Source organism: Podarcis tiliguerta, assembly GCF_965153285.1.
Source record: "Podarcis tiliguerta genome assembly, chromosome: 7".
Taxonomy (NCBI): domain Eukaryota; kingdom Metazoa; phylum Chordata; class Lepidosauria; order Squamata; family Lacertidae; genus Podarcis; species Podarcis tiliguerta.
This window is the reverse complement of record NC_139540.1, coordinates 19,604,096-19,625,183: the sequence shown is the minus strand read 5'-3', so window position 1 is coordinate 19,625,183 and position 21,088 is coordinate 19,604,096. Positions and strand designations below refer to the sequence as shown.

The following is a 21,088-nucleotide window of genomic DNA, read 5'->3' as shown; positions in this document are numbered from 1 at the left end:
AATGACAACAACCAAAATAAAAACTGCTGCTGGAGGCACTGTAATGGTATCACAGCTCCGTGATCTGCCCAGAAGGAGAACTGGGAGGATCAGAAGTGTTAGGGCACTGTGGTGGTGAAGGAAGAAACATTCAACCAGCCAGAGGACCAAAGGGCAGCTAGTCGAGCATCAATAGCAGGTCCCAAGAAGGGAAATTTTGGAGAACAGGTTAAGTGGAGCAGCCCAGTGAAACACAGAAACAAGCAGGTGAGGGAGATTGGATACAGAGGGAAAGTGAAGGCAGCAGAGAGAAACAGAGAAGGAAAAGGCAGCACAGAAGGGGAAGGCAGGCAAGTGTTGCCTCAAAAGCAAACTCGGCCCTCGAGTTGTTTTGAGACTACAATTCCCATCATCCCTGACCACTGGTCCTGTTACCTAGGGATGATGGGAGTTGTAGTCCCAAAACATCTAGAGGGCCAAGTTTGCCTATGCCTGCTCAAAAGTGTTGCCTCAGTATACATGAAGAAACATCTCCACTCTCATCATTCAGCCCAGACACTGAGGTCCAGCACTGAGGGCCTTCTGGCAGTTCCCTCACTGCAAGATGTGAGGTTACAGTGAACCAGGCAGAAGGCCTTCTCAGTAGTGGCACCTGCCCTGTGGAACGCCCTCCCATCAGATGTCAAGGAAATAAACAACTACCTGACTTTTAGACAGGCCTTGGGGTTGAGGCAAAAGATCCCACAATTATTCGAATCTTCCAGTGACTCTTAAGATAGAATAAAATGCATGACCAACAGCTACACTAGGAAGGTTTAGCTGAAAGTCTTTAGCATGCGTTGAAAACGTAAGATAGACAACACATATCAGTGGGGAGAGTGTGCGCACTACAGGTGCTTCCACATAAAAGCTCATTCATGAAACACTGGCTATTATGAAGAGGTCTAGCTCAAGTCTAGCTCAAAAATTTGCACATTATTGTAGCACAAATAACGCACTACAGCATCTCAGTTGTTTGCAAGAATATTTTGAATCCTAGAAGATTAAGTTGAAACATTATAACAAATATGAAGATACATCTCAGACAAAAAGCATATTAAATAACACTTCCTATGAATTTGTAGCACATTATCAAACTTTCAGTCAAAATAAATAAAGATTTTTTTTTTTTAAAAAAAACTACCCTTTATATGCATGCCTGTGCGTGAAGAAGGAATAGATTTGAAAACATGGGTGTTGGCTTTTCTTGTTCAAGTAACATCATGTACAGATTTCTGTTCCTGATGTACTTCCTAGACTCAGTTTCATAGATAAGCTATGTGTACCTGACTCCTCCTGTGCCTCCCTGGATGTGGAAGAGACAAGCAGTGCATGGAAATAAGGATCTTGGACAAAAAATGGCCCTATTATCAGCTGTGAAATATCGGAAGGCATGCTATCTCAGTATCTTCTGAAGCTGTTGAAAAGAGCTTCAGCCCACAAAAGCTTAGCGTCACAAGGCATTTGTTAGCCTTTGAAAGGTGCCCTGGGACGCCACTCTAATCACTGTGATAGCAGAGCCTAGAGCCTTGGAAATGGATGCTTTAAATTACTGTTGTCATCTCTCTCTCTCTCTCTCTCTCTCTTTTTTGAGGAAGTAAATATACTGAAGAAAGTACCGTCATCAGGGTAACAATTGAGCCATAATATGGTCAGCCACCACACAGCCCAACCACCTGCCTATACACGAGTCTTTCAACAGTGAAATCAGTGCAGGCTTCTCAGAGCTAAATACGTCTATGAATCCATTGCTGTACTATACCACCCTATCACCAATTCAGACATAGGCAGACGTGAGCCTTTACCAAGCGTTTGCGGGTTGAACTAGATGCGGTAAGAAATGTGTTGGTGCTGCTGAAAACTGAAAGCTTCCCCAGCTTTGGCCATAACATATAATTAAGCAAATGGGTGCTGTCAAGTGTTCCCACCAGCACTCCACATTGTTGATCTGCCACTGGAGATTGGGGTGAAAAGCAAAACAATGACACCCAGCCAAGGAGTGGGAACTCAATGTGGCATTGGTGTTTTTAGCAGTTTAACTGTTCATCATAACAACCTTGTCCTGGTTTGCTCAAAGCATAAAGGGCAACAGTAGATGGGTGTTCAAGGGCCACATCCCGGGAACATGCATACAAACATTCTCTCTCTCTCTCTCTCTCTCTCTCTCTCATACACACACACACACACACACACACACACACAACCTCTCCCCACTGCACTGAAGGACAGACCCAGGAAGAGAGCAACACTCCTCCCAACCCACCAAACAGTTGCTCAGAGCTTTCAGGACAAACCACACAACTGCTAAACAAACGCCCACCATGAGTGTCAGCCAGTGTTGAATATCTAGGGTCCCACTGGGTAACCAGGGGCAGAGATTCCAGCTAGGAATGGGCCCTGCCCCAGATTAGGAAATGTCCCAAGCCTAACCTCCCACAGGGCCCTTGCGGGCCCCCACTTTAAGCAGAGAGAAGGCAGAAAGGGGTGACTCTTCCTGTGTGCCTCCCCCCTGCTCCCCATTGCAGCTGCAGTCCTCTCAGCCTTCAGCTAGTGAAATTTAGCAGCGGTCAGGGGCACTAGCAGAGGGCTGCAGGTTGTCCATCCACATGCGTGCTAGGTAGTAAGTTACATTGACTTATGGGACTTGCTTCAGTGAGATTGACTTAAAAGATTCTGCTGCAATTTGATAAGACTGATTTCCCTCTAAGAATCAAAAGAGTTCTCTTTACCATTTCATCAGAGGTTAGATGTGTCAGACGTTCAGCTATTGCGGCACTCTTGGCTGGATCCATGACATACTCCCCCCGAGAGTCACCAACAATCAGTTCTGGCCACGAAGGTCCCACTTCCTTCTTAATCAGGAAAATCTCCAAGCTGCAAAGAGATAAATAGATGAATATTGGTAAATTTGATGCATGAGACAAAGTTATCAGTATCAGGTAGCATCCAGCATTGAAGGAGTGGAAAGGCAGCTCATACTATATTTCCCTGTCCCTCCCCACCTACACACATGTACTTCCCCCACCTATGCCCCCCAAATCTTCATCAAAATCTAGATAGGGAACTTTGCGGGCTGCAGTGAAAGGGAGATTCACCTGAAATAAAGCAAGAGCAACATTGCACCACTTGCACAAGGTTCCTGATTTACATGGGAGAATTTGGAATTTATGCACAATGGCTTTGTTACTTCCATAGTAAAATGATTTTGTCCCCAAGATGCCAAAGCAGTTTGACTTTAACAGGAAACCTGCAAGAGGCTCATGTACTAGCTAGCTAGAAAATTGTAGGAAAGCTTTTAAATTGACACTTGGAACCACGCATAATGAAAGAGTTAAAGGCAGTTCTCTCCATTCTATTCTGACCTCCTACTTCCAGCAATCCTTGTAGATCTGTTTCCAAATTGTACATATAAGTTAGATTGATATTATACCGTCCTCTGTCAGAAGGCCATATGGCTGTCCCTTGGACCTTGCCAAAGTTGCTGGAATCCAGGGCTCAATGCAGCAAGCGGCCTTTTAATTTATAAAAACGGGGGAGGAAATATTCTCTAGATTGCATTCAGCAAAGAAGAGGAGCCATATAAACATAACAAATCCCCCATTTAGAGAGTTTGCCTCTCTCAATGTACTCCACTCTTACATGATAAATTCATATTGTGGAACTCGCAGGGAAGTAACTTGTTTAGTGCTGAAGAATTAATACTTCACTTTGGCACTTAATCACAAGCTAATAATTACTAAGCCACTCTGGCTTTGTAAATTCATAATTTAGATTAGCCAATCATTCCTTCCTTCCCCATACCCATTATTAAAAGGTCACTCTTCTTCTAAATATTGCATTAACTATCCAATGAAAGCTGCACTGAAGGTGGAAAAAATTCAAATGGGTAAGACGCAGATGTGGCACGACTGGTACTATTACTGAGATATTCCGGAGCAATTCCAAACCAATTATGAAAACAAGATGAAAACAGATAATCAAATTGACCTCTCTTAGCCGGAGTTAGCTGCCAAACTGCCCCCAAGTTGAATTCCTTACACCATCAGATCCTCCCCACTAAAAACGCTTTCCAGTCCCTTATTGGTTGTATCTGCATTCTAGACGAATTACTAAATATGAGAAATGAAGACAAGCTATCAAATCAGGCGCCTTGTTTCCATTAGTGGCCACCCTGGTGATTCTAGCAGGCCCCAAAGCAATAGACTTCCTTTGCTGTTTGCCTCCATTAACTGGTATTCAGAGATGATGTCTCTGAACAAGGTATCCTAACGAGTTAGTGTCACTAAACCATTTCTTCTCCTTGGCTTATAACTGAAAGCTTTTCTTGTATGTTGCTGGGTTACTGGTTTTTGGGTTGGTATCTTAATTTTATTGCATCAGACATATATCAACAGGTTCTTGTATTATGATTTCAATTGTATGCATGTTTCTAAACATATATTGGTTATTAACATACAACAACACATATTTGCAACCAATGGAAGCCATATTCGGAAGACTATTAGTTTTGAAGGGCAGTGTAATGTCTGTTACTTAAAAATGCAGTTGTACATACCACCAAGTCTTCCATAAGCGCTAACGTTAATAAAGATTAATCGAGACACAGAAAAGTGAAGTGTACGCTCCTTGGAAGACCACCAGGCATACACAACTGGGCTAGTTCAACAGTTTAAAATACAGTGGTACCTTGGGTTAAGAACTTAATTCGTTCTGGAGGTCTGTTCTTAACCTGAAGCACCACTTTAGCTAATGGGGCCTCCTGCTGCTGAGCCACCGCACGATTTCTGTTCTCATCCTGAGGTAAAGTTATTAACACGAGGTACTATTTCTGGGTTAGTGGAGTCTATAACCTGAAGCATCTGTAACCTGAAGCGTCTGTAACCTGAGGTACCACTGTATATATGAAATATCAAAATGATAAATACACACAATCTCTCTAGCAAAAACACTCTGATCAATTAACATAGTGGGGCCAGAGGTCACTAATATTTGGCCTACCACTAGGGTGCTCTTCATCAATATCCTCCCTCAAACAACATACTCCCTTAACTGAACTGGCAAAGTAATGGGTTTGCCTCCAGATGCCACACAGATGGACGGCTCTGCGTCAGGAGGCAAAATGTGCCGGCTTACAATCTGAATCTGGAAGGTCAATTTTTTAAATTGAGTTTTTAATTACATCCACTTAAGTACATCCAATTTCGCTGTATCTCATTGTACGTGTATATTCTGACAAGTTATAATCTATCCAGTGGCCATGTGGTGAAGGGCGGTACACAGATTCTTAAATTAGTAGATATATAATGTAGAAGGTAATTTGTGCTGCAAACATTGTGTGTACAAATGAACGAACCCAGCTTCATTCTCTTTTCTTTTTTTAAAGGGAAGATGATGCAAATTAAGTTTACACTCATACATATGCATGGCCCAACTTGCTTTGTTTGCATGATTTTGATGCAGAAGCACTTTCAAACACGTGGTGTCCACGTGCACAGCTGAAGTGGTATCATTTCATTGCAACATTTTATGAGTTCTCTGTCTTAAGATGTATGACTATAAGTGCTGTTAGCATTTCTCATTTCCCTGATTTGTAACTTAGCAGGTGCTAAGACAGGCACAGGCAAACTTGACCCTCCAGATGTTTTGGGACTACAACTCCCATCATCCCTAGCTAACAGAACCAGTGGTCAGGGATGATGGGAATAGTAGTCTCAAAATATCTGGAGGGCTGAGTTTGCCTATGCCTGTGCTAAGATGATCTGCAGGTCTGAGTGCTAAGATCTATTACAGGTTCAAGTGTCAAACCTACCTTGATGGAAACCATCTTCCATGTGGAACAGCAGGGAAGCCACTGCTATAGTATCCAGAAGTTCATAACTCCTGTCCTCTCAATCTTTACCATGAGAGTGTACTGTCTAAAGGTAACATTTACGTAGTATGCATCTTCTATTTTTTAAAGAAGGCATTGTCAAACTGGGGACAATGAAGATTTGAGTACGGTGTGTTACCTGCTCTAGGAGGCTGTTGGAAAATGGAGAATACTACTAATTAGCATGTCTACCGTGTCATAGTATATTCCACACTATAATTATATATATATTTAATAACCACGCCAAAAAGTTGTTTCAGTGCTAAGGTGCTGTTGTGCCAAGTAGGAGGCAAATCTGTGCACAGAAGTTTCTGGTTTTTGCTGGGACCATCACTCCTGTTCCTCTGCCAGGTTATGTGTGTAGCAAGAAGAGTGTTGCGCCACATCCCATGCAGTTCCCCAGTCTTCAGGGATTAATTCTTGGGGGGCAACAGAGGCTACAGAGGGAGAGCTCTGTTCTGTGTGCAGAACAGACCCTGGCATCCTAGCCAGAACTCTTAACTACTGCAATATGAGTAATGATAAATATCATGTTTATCTTTCCGACACTTGCAAGTTCTAAACGGAGTGTGCACCCTGGTCACAACCATGCTTATTTGGAAAGCAGCCGGTGCTTTCTTCCTAGGAAAAGAAGTGGAGGAACTCCAACCTATTTTGGGTGGACAACCAAAGCTGTTGTCTTCACCCAAAAACACCAGGATTACACAGGTCTTCTCAGGATAGGAGTGTTATGGCTGCAAAAGAAGCTCTGGAAACAGCCATTGATTTTAAATGCGGCTTTCCAAAGTGCATGCAAAAGATTATGTCTCTGAGCATGGTCTGAAGCAGATATGTTTCAAATATGTACTTCCTTTTGATCTCTAGTTCAACCAAGGCCACCTGGCTAAGTGCGCTGTTCTCAAAGCTATGATGGGCTTGAATCTGGGACCTGCTGCATACAACACATGGGCTCTATATGGCCCTTCCAACCTCCCCTTCTCCTATGCAGAAACATCTGTTAAACTTTTTTTTTTTTTTGCCTATTAGAAGGTAGGGGTGGAAAAGCAAAGGGACATAAGCAAAAGCAGTATTTTAAAAAGCTTTACGGGAGGAAAAAGAAAAGGAATCTGGAAGATTGGATCAGCTGCACTTATCTCCATTTCTAAAAATAGAGCGCCAAATGTAGCCCATACCAGGCCTTTGTTTTCAAACACTTAAGTCAGAGGAAAAACTTGAAACACATTTGTTGTCAAAAATGATCCTTGCAAATGTCTTAATTAGCTTTGCGGAAAGAAAAGCCAGCCAAATCAACCCGAAACACTGACAGCTGGAGGAAAGATAATGGGGATAGGAGAAGCATTGAAATAATCCCATTGTTTTGAACAAGTTAATTTAGATGGAAAGAGCTTTCGCTTTCATGATCAACATATGATATGATTAGAAAAGGCTTTTTTCAATCCCGAAACGATCAAGAGAAAGCACCACTCACTTCACATGCGGTTACAAAATGTATGACTAGAGGGCTATATGCATTTGTATTGAACAGAATTCCTAACCTTCTCTGCAAATAGCTACCAGTAATCAGAATGTTTAACATGTATCTTTATTTTGGATCTTACGGTCTATGTGGAAATTGTTCAATTTGGTTTTGAACTTTCTGATGTTTTGTTTATGACTACTTTTGTTATGTTTGCAGTTACGTAATTATTTATATGTTGTAAGTTGCCTTGAGCACAGTTTTAACTTTGGCGTACAAATAAAATGATTGATTAAGGCTGTTAAAACAACAACAAAAATCTCTTGGAAAACTGGATAGATTTCAAAACTTTAATCTGAAGCAACAGTGGACATCTCTAAGTTTCCATGCTGAGATGAGCTAAAGCATTTTAATTTTCAGTCTATAGTTCTCCTTACTGGTATGAAAATAGTGTTACTTTCATTAAAATAAATTAACCCCCCTCAGAGAAATCCAATACTGAAACCGGCCTAATGAAAGACATTTGTTTAATGACTGTTCCCATTAAATGGACTGAACGAGTTACATTAGCGTCCAGTGCTGAGTTACTCTCTTCCTTTATTTAAGACTACACACTGGATTTATATAGATCTCTAGATAAATAAATCTATATAGATCTTGCTATAATGGTGAATACATACATGCTGAACTCTAAAGTGTCATAATTAATAATAATAATCTGCGGTGGCTCCCCGTTTGTGGAATGCTCTCCCCAGGGACATTCGCCTGGCGCCTTCATTATACACCTTTAGGCACCAGGCAAAAACGTTCCTCTTTAACCAGGCCTTTGGCTGATTGACATGCAATGCACTTTTAAAATGTGTTAGGGAGGGGGGGATTATTGGGTTGCTTTTGTTTTTATTATATATTTTGTGTTTTTATATTGCGACTTTATCTTGTGAACCACCTTGGGACCTGCGGGTATAGGGCGGTATACAAATTTAATTAACAACAACAACTGCATATAACCCACTAACTTTGCTGTTGCAGCAGCCTGCTTAGAGGCACAAAAGGTAATAGTATTAAATCATAAGCATTCATTAAGGAGAAGACATGATTTATCAGCAATTCCTATCGAGCAACAAATGTACAGGAAATAGTGGAAGGCCCTTCCTCCTTGTTCAAATTCCATTGTCTCTCTTTATAAATTGTCTACGTATTACTGTGACCAGTTTCTGTTTCCATGAAGAAAAGGAAGCAGCCTGCAAGGAAAGGAAGCACACTTAATAAGACAGCTCAGGTTCACACTTTAGTGCCCAGGGCTATTTAGCTACTTAGTCATTCAGCTAAAGAGACACCAGACTAGACTACTCAGTACTGCAAGAAATACCTATTATTTTCTTTAATTATCCACGTGGAGCTTTCGTGATCAATCGATGAAAAAAGCGTTCCTTCTAATACAGGGCTGAGGGGATCTTTCAGTGCGACACTGAGATGGCCTGGAGAAAAACGGACTTGAATGTCCTCTTTGGCAAAGTCTTCTGGTAGCTGAAAAGTAACCGTCAAATCATCTTCAGTCTCTTGCCAGTAGTAGAGAGGTTCTACAAACCAAGAACACGAAAAGGAATGGATCACTGATGGTGAACTGCAACACTAAGCACACCTGTAGGACAGGCAGGGTGGTGTAGTGGTTGGAATGTTCTCGACTACGACCTGGTAGAGATGTGAAGGGCTGGGAGAAAAAACCTGGAAATTTTCAAAAAAAGATGTTTCTCTCTCCCCTTCCCTGTTTTTTTTCTGAAGTTTTCTGAGCAAATCTTTCTAACTTAACATGGAAAACCTGTGCCAGAACAAAACAGAAGTTGAGAGGAGACCCCTTGCATAAAACAGAAACATCACACTATGATTACCCTCTGTAATGCTGCCTATCCAACATTCTAAGCGCTCCCTGTTGTTTCAACGCAGTATCACATAATCAATTAAGTGAAATGCTGAGCCTGTGGAGGGGGGAAGCAATAATTTTCCTAATCCCTGCAGGTGATCAGCTTTTGTCTTGAGGCATGTACTTGTTAAGTCTGCTGAATCCTCAGGTAATGGTCATCAAGCTATTCACCCTTCCAAATAAACAAGCTGCATCTTGCTCATTTGGAGAACTGACAAGTTGGTTTCTGCACAGAAAACTTTAAAACCATACTACTAACACTTAGGGACGCGGTGGCGCTGTGGGTTAAACCACAGAGCCTAGGACTTGCCGATCAGAAGGTTGGCGGTTCGAATCCCCGTGGCGGGGTGAGCTCCCGTTGCTCGGTCCCTGCTCCTGCCAACCTAGCAGTTCGAAAGCACCTCAAAGTGCAAGTAGATAAATAGGTACAGCTCCGGCGGGAAGGTAAACGGCGTTTCCGTGTGCTGCTCTGGTTCGCCAGAAGCAGCTTAGTCATGCTGGCCACATTACCTGGAAGCTGTACGCCGGCTCCCTCGGCCAATAAAGCGAGATGAGCGCCGCAGTCCCAGAAACGGTCACGACTGGACCTAATGGTCAGGGGTCCCTTTACCTTTACCAACACTTAAAACTGTGCTGAATGTACGGTGCACTGAATTTCTAATACAAATATAAGCTAGAAGAAGAAGAAGAAGAGTTTGGATTTGATATCCCGCCTTTCACTCCCCTTCAGGAGTCTCAAAGCGGCTAACATTCTCCTTTCCCTTCCTCCCCCACAACAAACACTCTGTGAGGTGAGTGGGGCTGAGAGACTTCAAAGAAGTGTGACTAGCCCAAGGTCACCCAGCAGCTGCATGTGGAGGAGCGGATACGCGAACCCGGTTCACCAGATTACGTGACTACCGCTCTTAACCACTACACCACACTGGCTCTCTACAAGACCATGCTTCGTTCCCTAGTGTGCCCTGAAAGGTGAGATAGAAATTTATAAAGCAATAATAAATAAAGAGCTAGTTGTCTAACCTATTGCCAGGAATGCAAAGTTACCTTTTTTGTTTTCCTCTGCTTTCTCCTTTTCACTTTTGTCGTGCTTATCCTCACCATTCTGTGTGAGAGCATAGGGCTTGTACGAAATAACCATCAGGCCATCGCCACTTGGCTCAATAGCTGCATAATGCGGAACTGACTTTCCTTGAAGAACTCGACGCTTGGAGATTTCATACCCATGATCACCTGATCAAAAGAGAAACAATTCCTTTGACTGTGCTGACACCACCCAACTCTGCTCGTCCGTTTTTAAAGGACAAAAATCCAACCCGCTGGCTGGTTGTCTTTAACAGAAATCAACACGTTCCTCAGTTGGGAAGATCTTGACCATACAAAAAGTCAATGCAGAAATGCTGAGACAGGTGTCTGCAGGCTTTTCAATCTAGCAGGCTTTCAATATTCCTGGCACGACAGACTGCAAGGTAACCCCCAAAGCACTACTTGAAAAAAGTCAATTCTATCTGATTGCAGAGTCATGGGGTAACAGTGCGAGAAAGAAGTCAAACAAACACAAATGTCTCCAAGGTTTATGCTCTTCGACAAGACTTCTTAGCATAGTACTGTTGACTCTCACCTGCAGAACTGTAATGAAGACTATTTCTAGGCAAATGAAACCATTTCTGACCCCTTTCCTGGAGTATTCGTGCTGCTTTTAAGCTTCCTGGGTACACTTGGCTCTGCTCTCATTACCTCCCTCTCTCCAAAGACAATTAAATCTGTAGCCAATTTGGAGAGTTTGATGAGACCATTTCTTTGTTTCCATATGCCGAGCTTCCTCCTGTCATATTCGGACTAAAACCTATATGGAAGTATGTCCTAAGCCTCTTCTACCCACTTCCCACATCCTCTGAGGCATCCTTGTTAATTTTATTTTTTTTTAATTGAAAACAGAGAGCTTTGCTAGTTGTTAAGGATTTGCCCCTCTGTATAGCCTTACAGAAGAACAGGTCCCTAGAATGAGCCTGTTTCCGCTTTGTCTTAACCTAATTTATTAGTTCATAAGATGTCCCCTCTAATAACTAGCATCTCACTCCTCTGTTGTTGCACAAAAATGCCAGCGTGCACTGGGCTTTCCTTGGATTCTGGCTGCAGGTATGCAAACCCATCTAGGTTTTTCCATTTATGCCAGACATAGCTTGCAAAACTGGGTAGCCCCACCCAGAGGCTTACCCGACAAATAAGCGTATTTCAGAAAACAGTGAAAACCCTGATACAGTATTATTCGAAGAATTGTTTTCTCCTTAAATACATACACTTAAATAAATACAGCACTTTTCAGCAACCTGTTTCATTCATCTGAAGCAGCTACATAATAAATATCCAGGCTGATAACAATACAAATTCATTTTGCTGCCCTAAAAGAGGCAATTCTCTATTGGTCTTCTAGCTATTTCATGAGCCTTTTCTTTCCTAAATTTGCTCTTTTGTGGTTTGTAATTAAAACCCAGCCCCCCCCCCCTTTTAAAAGTAACCACCAGTCCTGTGTTGGAAAGACCTCAGGAAATGCATGAAATAACTGCTACAAGAAGGCAGCAGGATCTGTTGAACACAGGAATACAAATAAAGGCTATATTAATATTTACCGCAAGGTTCTTTGCACCAGCAGGTAAGCTATTCTAAAAGATGGCTCCGAGGAAACATGGAGTTTCTGTTCCAGCCAGCCATAACTGGTGCCTGAGGGCACTGAGTATTTCTGTACTGATCGGCTGGGGAGGGGAAAGCGAACTTAATACTGCCTTGATCTTCTTACTGCTTAGCCTTCATGGGGGATGCACAGGAGCCGTTTGTCTATATGAAAGAGTGGCACTGCAGTGAAAAATACTTTTGAAGGCAGAGTGGTACCAGCAGGAAAGAGCAGTATCACAATGGTTTTACTGTGGGCATTGGATTTTTTTTTGGTAACGTATGTTGTTAGCCACCTCCAGAATACTTAACAGAGAGGCAGGGTACACAGTATTTTGGTGGTGGGAACAATAGTACAGTGGTACCTCGGGTTAAGTACTTAATTTGTTCCGGAGGTCCGTTCTTAACCTGAAACTGTACTTCACCTGAAGCACCACTTTAGCTAATGGGGCCTCCCGCTGCTGCTGCACTGCCGGAGCACGATTTCTGTTCTCATCCTGAAGCAAAGTTCTTAACCTGAAGCACTATTTCTGGGTTCGCGGAGTCTGTAACCTGAAGCGTATGTAACCTGAAGCGTATGTAACCTGAGGTACCACTGTATTGGTAAAACATCATCATGCCGCAACTATCCCAAGCCCTGCAAGGGACAGCCAACAACGTGAAAAGGCAAATATTGTCCTGTGACAATAATCAAATCACAGATTTGGTATTACAAAATGCCATGCGGAGTTCTCCTTTTCAGGATGCTCCATGTCATTCCTTCTCCTTCCATAACCCCTCTATTCCATTAACTTTTGCTCCAGTAAACTTGCATTCAATGCCTTCTAAGAAGGCTTGGTCCTCACTGGGCTGTTTTTGGGGTCCCCAGTGCATCTTAGAAGCTGAGCGTTTGGGCCTAAAAGGTGGTCTGAAAATACCTTAAAAATATTTGGAAGTGCTTTTCCTTGTAAAGACTTGTTTGTCCTCTGTGCAAAATGTGGGTTCCCCCCTGCAGCCTGCTGATACCAGCTCTTGTGCACAGATGCTGCTGTTTGGACTACAGAAGGATCAGTGCTCTGACAACTGAGTTGCAATTAGTATCTCATAATGATTTCAGGGGAGAAAGGAGAAGTTGCAAATGTGCTGCTTGCATCTGCCCTTAATGTCTGGTTCCAGTTCCATGTGTACACACACTGGTTGAAAGCCTGGTTTTTCATTATGGGAAATACTAACAAGGGGCACACAGCAGCCACATTTCCAAGACACCCATTGACTTAGAAGTCAGCCCCATTGATTTAAATTTGATTTACAACATTCTTGTTGCCTTCCTCAGTGCCTGTTTTGACTCTCAGGGATCCAACAGTCCCCTAAATGACTTCAGATTCAGGTCCTTCACTCAACTATCAAAATTATTTCCAGCTACCCGAGCCACTGGAATGGCAACTTCCTAAACATATAAGGAGTACAAGTCTCTTTTTCAGACACAAGGAAAGCAACGGCAAGTAAAATACTTACTCTCCTTGGTTGTTTTTGTAATTGTGACCCATTCCAAGGAAACATGGAAGCCACTGCCTTGTACATCCAATTCATCTTTTTCTACGCGAAGGAGTAGTACGCCCACTGAATGAGCATCAGATTGCAAAAAGGAGATGCTGTGGACTATAACAAAGGGACTCCCGAATTCTTCATTGAATAGTATCTGAGAAGAGACAGACTTTGTGAATGCTACTGTGTCATGCCTTCTGAATGCACAATGCATGCTTCAGATCAAACAGATAACTCAAGGATGAGACAAGAATACAGTGCAGAGTGGGTGGGGGAGAAGATGACACAGGAATGCTGGGTTTTGGTGGCATCTCTGCTCTGGTACCTGGTTCCACAAGAGTTATTACCTTTTGGAAAATGCTGATGAGGTACACACAGCACTCATTTTTCCAAGACATCCATCCAGCTTTATTGGCACTGTGAGTGTTATTACTTGAGAGGTTTAAAAATTCGCTGAAAGCATAGCGTCATTTTCATTTCAAGCATAGATTTTTCTTCCCATTTTTACTTATTTCATGCATATAAATGATTTGATTCTGGTGCCTACGAATCTGACATTCCCACCACCCCTGGAAACGAGATCATTTCCACTATCTAATAAATGTGTGGGCAATGTACAGTCCGAAAAAACAGACTTGATAATGACTCTGCATTTTAAGCCCCGTAATTAGAAGGAAATGGGTTTTGCATAAGGGTTATGAGTTGTCATCAACTTTAGTCAAAAGTATTTTTAAAAATGGGTAGAAAAATTGACTGCAATCATGCTCTGTTACCAGTAAGCACCAGTGTATTCACTGAGCAGTTTTTGAGCATCAGGGAGCAAGCAGAGGGAAGAAGGAAGTTGCTGACTTCTCATATAAATGTTTTAATCAATAAATAAGCATTTGCAACCATTGTTACCTAGGTTTCAGTATCTGTATTTTCCTACTCTAGATTTTGTATTAATCCCTGCCCCAAAGTTTTATTGTATGGCCTTTGTTGTAAACTGTTGTAAACGGAAATAAAATTCAAGTTATACTAATGCTTGAAAATTTGGATATGCACTTGCTTAGGACAACTTTGCTTTTTTACACAACTGTTCACAGGAAACAGATTATTACTCTTTCATCTGGAAAATCAGCTTGAGCTTGGTTTGCAAACTAGCAAGCTTTCCCCCACAGCATAAAGTACATCTAGATAAGTAAGGCCTTGCAGTGAAAATATATGCCGTTAAGTTGAAAAAGCATTACAAGCAAGTCTCCTTCCATCAGCTTTCTCTTTAAACAGTCCCCAGTGATAAGCAGCATTAATAACTTAGATATCCTGTGCACTGAAAGAGATTTCAGACCGTGGAAAATCCGAATATAAGCTTTTGTGTCACATACTTTTTATATGATGCACAGATATCATACCCTAGCTGTGTAGATTATCTTAGAACTGGGAATTAGGGTTTTTTTTTATGAACAAGGCAAAAGTCATACAATCCTTGCGTGCTGTAGTTACCCCAGACATGATTCTGAAATTAATATGCAAAACGTTTTATTACTGGTAACCAGCTGCTGTCAGAATTAGGTGAAGTGAATGGAAATGGGGATGGATTATCTGAGAGAGGCTCAGTCCATGTCTGAAATACTGATTGCCCAGATGGAGAAGCCAGTAGGAAGTTTGCTGCCCTTTATGAGCGGGTGGGCCACTATTGGCTCTTTGCGTTATCAGATTGCTGATGACTGGGTAGCTTTAGTGTTGGGTATTATTTCGAACCATTTCACCTGCTCAGTAAGATACGTTTCCGATACGTATGTGTAAGTAGGTGGGTTTATGTACATCACCATTTAATTTACATTTCGACCCCTCCATTTTCAAATCAGGTACAATAATGACTTGACTACAGTAGTGCTGTTGTTAATGAACCAACATACGCAAAGTGCTTTGAACCCTCAAAGCAGGACACAGATGACATGTTCTGCTGTTTCTGTGTCTTTTGCCAGGAAGCAAGGGGAAGAAACAATCTCTATGCTGTACTATTCTCTCTCAGAAACAGTTCAGTCAATTTAGGTTGCTGGGAAATAAAGCAAGCAAAGTGGATTCTTCAATGCTCAATGAAACCACTTATGGTATAAAGATAGGATTAGTGCCCATCTAAATGCTATTAATGTTAATATGGAATCCACAAATTTCTCCCACTGTTTATATTAATACTTAACTCTCCTGATGAATTATGGTTGCAGATCTATGACTTGCAAACAAAATCAAATTTCACATTTCAAGTATCAACAAAATCACAGAGCGACTATGAAAGGCACACTTCGAAAGGCAGCAAGGTCCCCACGAGACACTTTAGAAAGATGCATACTTCTCATACGCCTTTTCACTTAATGTGCTTATATTTGCTTGACTTCACTTCAAATGCACTTTTACTATAATTACCTTGACTTGGTGACACTGAATGTAGTGGGAGAAGCCATAGAGTACAACACAGGACTAGTGTGTCATAGGCAGTGCCTAGCCGAGTCCCAATAAGCTCAGGCTACGGGCGTCAAAAGGCCTTAAACAGGTAATCACAGTAAACAAATGACTTGGAATGAAGCCGCTTCAGACATTAAGAAGACCACAGCTTCAGCACTTGGCAAGTTCTACATCTGCTTACAAATTCACTTAAGAACTATCAGCAGGAGAGATTCATCTGAGTAACTTTGATTGCTTTCTGGATGTGCTATCCAGATGTGAAGTTACACTCCAGGCTACACATACTGCATGGCAACAAAATATAAGGGTACAGAAAATTTGGCTGACTTTGGATAGCAAGTCAAAAGGTGTCCTGGCCATCTATCCTATGGGGTCCTGATTATAACATGACACCTCCAACTAGAGGTATTCGAAGTGCTTACAAAGTCCAGCAAGACTGTAGAGGTGAGCCCCACCCTCCCCTGTGCTTCCAAGCTTGGGACATTCTGAGGGAAAAGGTTTTGTCCCTGCTTGCCTACATCTCACTGCTTTCTGAACTTTAGTGAGGCTCAGTACAAGATCAAGGGATCACTTTTCTCTGAGGCTTAGAATACCCCCCCTTTTTTTTTGAAAAAATGTACTTGCCATTAGATGCCTATCCAAACGACACCACCACATTTGGAGGCAGTATACCCAAGTATCAGAAACTAGGATGGCACCACAATGGGTACCTGCTGCCTTCATGCCTGCTTGTAAGCTTCAGAGATCTCTGGGTGGCAACTATTTAAAACCGAATACAGTGGTACCCCGCAAGACGAATGCCTCGGAAGACGAAAAACTCGCAAGACGAAAGAGTTCTTCGTTTTCTGAGGTGCTTCGCAAGACGGATTTCCCTAAGGGCTTGCTTCGCTAGACGAAACGGCCCTGCCTCTCGTGTCATGGCGACGCGCACTGCACGCACGCACGCTCGCTTTCCCGCTCCTCCGGCTCCCTCCCACCTTCCCGCTGACGGTTGGTGCCTCGCGCCGCTGCCCACCCCCCTCGCGCGCTCCCCTCAGGGAGCTGTTGCCGCCAGCACCTCTCTCCCTCGGGTGAAGAGGATGGTGGCGGTTCCGCCGAGTCGCGCTCCTGAGCCCCGCCGCCTTCCAGCAGCCGCGTCGCACGGTGGCCACAACGCACGGGTGAGTCTGAGGTACCGGCTGCGGCAGCTGTCCTGCTTCTCCCCGCCCCTCCCTGCCGTTGTCAGTGTTTAAATGCAGTGGTGCTTCGCAAGACGAAAAAACTTGCATAACGAAAAAACTCGTGGAACGAATTAATTTCGTCTTGCGAGGCACCACTGTGCTGAACTTTTCAACTAATCCTGCAAGACGTTTCTCACTCTCTCATACAGTGGTACCTCTGGTTATGAACTGAATCCATTCCAGAGGTCCATTTGTAACTGGAAACTGCTCTTAATATGAGGTGCTATTAGCGAAAGCGCGCCTCTCATTGTGTGTGCGCCTCTGATGTGCGATTTCTGCTCACATCCCGGGGCAAAGTTCGCAACCGGGAGCAGCAACTTCCGGGTTATCGGCGCTCGCTTGTAACCCGCAGCGTGCGCAACCAGAGGCGATCGCAACCAGAGGTACCACTGTACTTTCTCAGTGTCTCTTCCGCCATTCCCTGTTCTACAGTCAAAATTCACCTTCTCTGCCATACATTCTCCTCTCCAGCTGACAGGGTTTCCTAGACTGCTCTTGTACATGTTAAGTAAGGTAGCATGGCTTGGATACCATATAACCGATTGGCACGTTTTCTTGCACAAATGAAGGATGATCCAAGTTAAGATTCTAGAGATCTGAAGACCTTCAAGATGCAGTAAGAGGGGAAAGAGCTGGTTTTTACAGGAAGAGCACGAAGCAGTAACTTCTAGCTTTGCTTAAGCACATTCAACCATCTGGAAATAGAAAAGCTAGGCTTTACAATACTTACTTCCCACTTTTCACATGAGCCATCACCACGTTTTCCGGTTCGAATCAGATACAGCCTTCCTGTTCCATCTGAAAGCGTAACCCAGGTGGAAGATGTGAAGTGTACAGATGCACAAAGGCGATTATCACAAGCTATCAAGTCTGCAGGAAGCCTGAATACTTCTCTGGGCTTTTTTAAGGCAGTGTCCTGTAAGTAGGAAACAAGAACAGAGTTGAAATTATACGAACGACAATCAAACCTTGATGAACAAATGTTGATGGCAAATGTTTGCTTTTGGCCTAACATGAATGCAAGTTCACATATTTTATCAGCAAATAGTTTGGAATACAAAGGGAAGAGACACCTCATTCTTATCTCAGAATAACAAACTGCGACCATCCCCTTATTAGAAGGATGACATATGAACTGAGCCCTAGAGAAATTCATACCAGGAGAGTGAATGTTAAGAAAAACCTACAGCTGGTACATGACAATAATAATTTTGAAGATCCAGTTAATCCCATAAAAAAAAGTTTCAGTGTTATTTGACGCTGTGTAGGTTTAAAGAGATAGATATATCCAAATACGAAAGACAAATATTGGAAAGGTGAAACAAGGCATATTTCAGCATAGTTTCTCGTGGCACACACATGTATGACCTTTCTGGAAGGAGGTGTTAAATGATACTCAAATATGTCCAGATATAATATTCTTCTGGTCCCAAAGAAGATTTTGTTCGATTACATAAAGGTTATAATAGAAGCAACAGTTCTAGAGACAATGCATTAGTATTGCCATGTAATACTAATTTCACAATTTCCAACAATTTTGCAATGGCTGGAAAAAAATATATGGGATATTGCTTGGTTGGTACAATTGCCTTTTTATTCTAATAAGATACATCCATCATATATATATATTTGCTGTGGAAATTGAGAGTTGCTTACTAATTGCCATTACACAGACTTTTATTAATTTACTAGTGTTATTAAATCATCCCTGCTATTATGAATCACTGTTTTTATGACTTAACAAGTTACATAAATTATACACTTAATAAAAACATGAAGAAAAGAATGTAAAAGATCCAGACTGCAGTTATCTGATAAATCGTGGCAACTGGCAGCCCATGGAACAAAGCCAGCCTGCAAATTACTGACTATGGGGCAATTCCTTTGGGAACAAAGGCAGTTGCTTAGTTTATACCATGTTATACCACTGCTCCATCTCGCTCAGGATTGGCTGCACTGATTGGCAGCAGTTCTCCAGGGTTTCAGGCAGGGATCTGTCCCAACCCTAAATAGAGATGCTGTGGATTGAATTTGCATGCACTCTTACCACTGAACCACATTCTGAATGCAACCACTTGTCCTTTGCACACTATATATCTTTTGGCAGAGGGAAGAGGTCATGCCAGCTTGAAAACTACAAATACGTTGAGTAACATGCAACGCTAATCTATTCAGTTTAGGGAGTTATGGAAGAGTTTGGTATTATCTTCTACTTTTTCTTTTTGTAAGCCTTGTAAGCAAAACCTTGTATGCTTTTACTGTTAAAATGAGAGTCAGTTTATAAATATCTTAAAACAAGATGAATCTGAAGATGGCATGCTTAGAGAAAACATTTTCACTGGAAGAAGGTTGACTATTTTGTTACAGTTAGCAACACTACTTATCTTTGAATGCAGCGTGGGCTAGCACAGTGCGGGTGTGGCAATACTTGTGTGGCTTCCTAGTGCAAAGGACACTGCTGCCAGTAACCAAGAGGGAGAGAGGCAAAGCGGTGGGGGTGCAGTGCGGTGTGGGTGCAGAGTCAATCCAATGTGGTGCTGCTGCACCTTCCAACCTGCCTGCTGCCTTGCCCCTCTTGGTTACCAGAAGCATCTGAAATGTTTGGAAACCAGGAAAGCAAGGCTACTCATCTCTCAGCTGCTACTGTTTGAATGCATCTCTTTTTCCTTAGTCATTTTAAAAAATATGTATACATATATAGAAGATGATGATATTGTGTTTGACCTAAGGCAACATTTAAATAGTATACAAAGAAAGTCAAAACAATTCTAGTACACTCTTCAGATACATAGTTTAGACTAAGATTTAAGAAGAAGAAGAAGAGTTTGGATTTGATATCCCGCCTTTCACTCCCCTTCAGGAGTCTCAAAGCGGCTAACATTCTCCTTTCCCTTCCTCCCCCACAACAAACACTCTGTGAGGTGAGTGGGGCTGAGAGACTTCAAAGAAGTGTGACTGGCCCAAGGTCACCCAGCAGCTGCATGTGGAGGAGCGGAGACGCGAACCTGGTTCCCCAGATTATGAGACTACCGCTCTTAACCACTACACCACACTGGCTCCACACTGGCTTTAAATGGGTGTTTTTATGCAGTTTTGAGCAAACAGGCTTTGCTGTAAACTCAGTGTTAAAAATTGTTATCTCAACATGGTAAAAATATCAATATATGCATTTTCAGTTCTGTTTTAGCCATCAAGAGGAAAAGGGATGTTACCTTCATGCTCTGCTTCCCAGAAATATTTGGCTGACCACAGTAAGAAATTGAATGCTAGACTGGATGGATCTTGGTTCAATCCAGTAGGGCTCTTAGGTTCTTACCAAAGCAAAATGCAGCGTGTGTGTGTGTGTATTCAGTTTTGTGAGTTATTCTTATTTTAAAAATACATACCCGGCTTTCCCATACACAAAGGGATTGCTCAAAGTGGCTCGCAACAGTAATGCAAGCATGGATCAAATCAAACAAAAAACTGCAGAACCCCAAGGAATATACAGAACAGCACTCAAGACTCAACACATTATAAGCACAACGGAATCGAAGGCTTGCATACAAAAAGGAATGTTTTGAATTGCCAGTGCAACACAAAATGATGGGTAAACTAATGTAACCCTGTGAGGCAGGGATTTCCACCTATTGGAGCAACCAGCGAAAGCTCTCTTGCATGCTACCACTTGCCTTAGAAGGAAATGGCACACATGAGAGAAGCACAACTGCTGATCTTAAAGGATAGGCAGATGCACCTCAGAGAGACCAGCTGTTCAAGTACTTTGGTCCCAAGCCATTTAGGTAATAACTAGCACCTTGTATTGCACATGGAAATGGACTGGAAGAATAGGCTGCATAGGCTTCGCTCCTAATGTTCTTGGACATGAATGATAAAACGAGATGCTTCAGATGCCCTCTCCGTTACAGATGGGACTAAGATGATTTGTTCCCAGACAACCTACACTCTCGCCTAAATATCAAGTTCCC

General features: G+C 42.4%; 1 protein-coding gene across 1 annotated transcript in view; it reads right to left on the bottom strand.

Annotated features, from left to right (window-relative positions):
- The window catches only part of NUDCD1 (NudC domain containing 1), a 56,805-nt gene that overhangs the window by 21,475 nt on the left and 14,242 nt on the right, over positions 1-21,088 (bottom strand). Inside the window, exons 3-7 of the mRNA XM_083450578.1 lie at positions 17,851-18,036; positions 13,426-13,609; positions 10,309-10,494; positions 8,713-8,923; positions 2,748-2,892 (exon numbers count right to left, since the gene is read on the bottom strand). Of these exons, the coding sequence (XP_083306704.1) occupies positions 2,748-2,892; positions 8,713-8,923; positions 10,309-10,494; positions 13,426-13,609; positions 17,851-18,036 (912 nt within the window). The remainder of the gene's footprint in view (positions 1-2,747; positions 2,893-8,712; positions 8,924-10,308; positions 10,495-13,425; positions 13,610-17,850; positions 18,037-21,088) is intronic.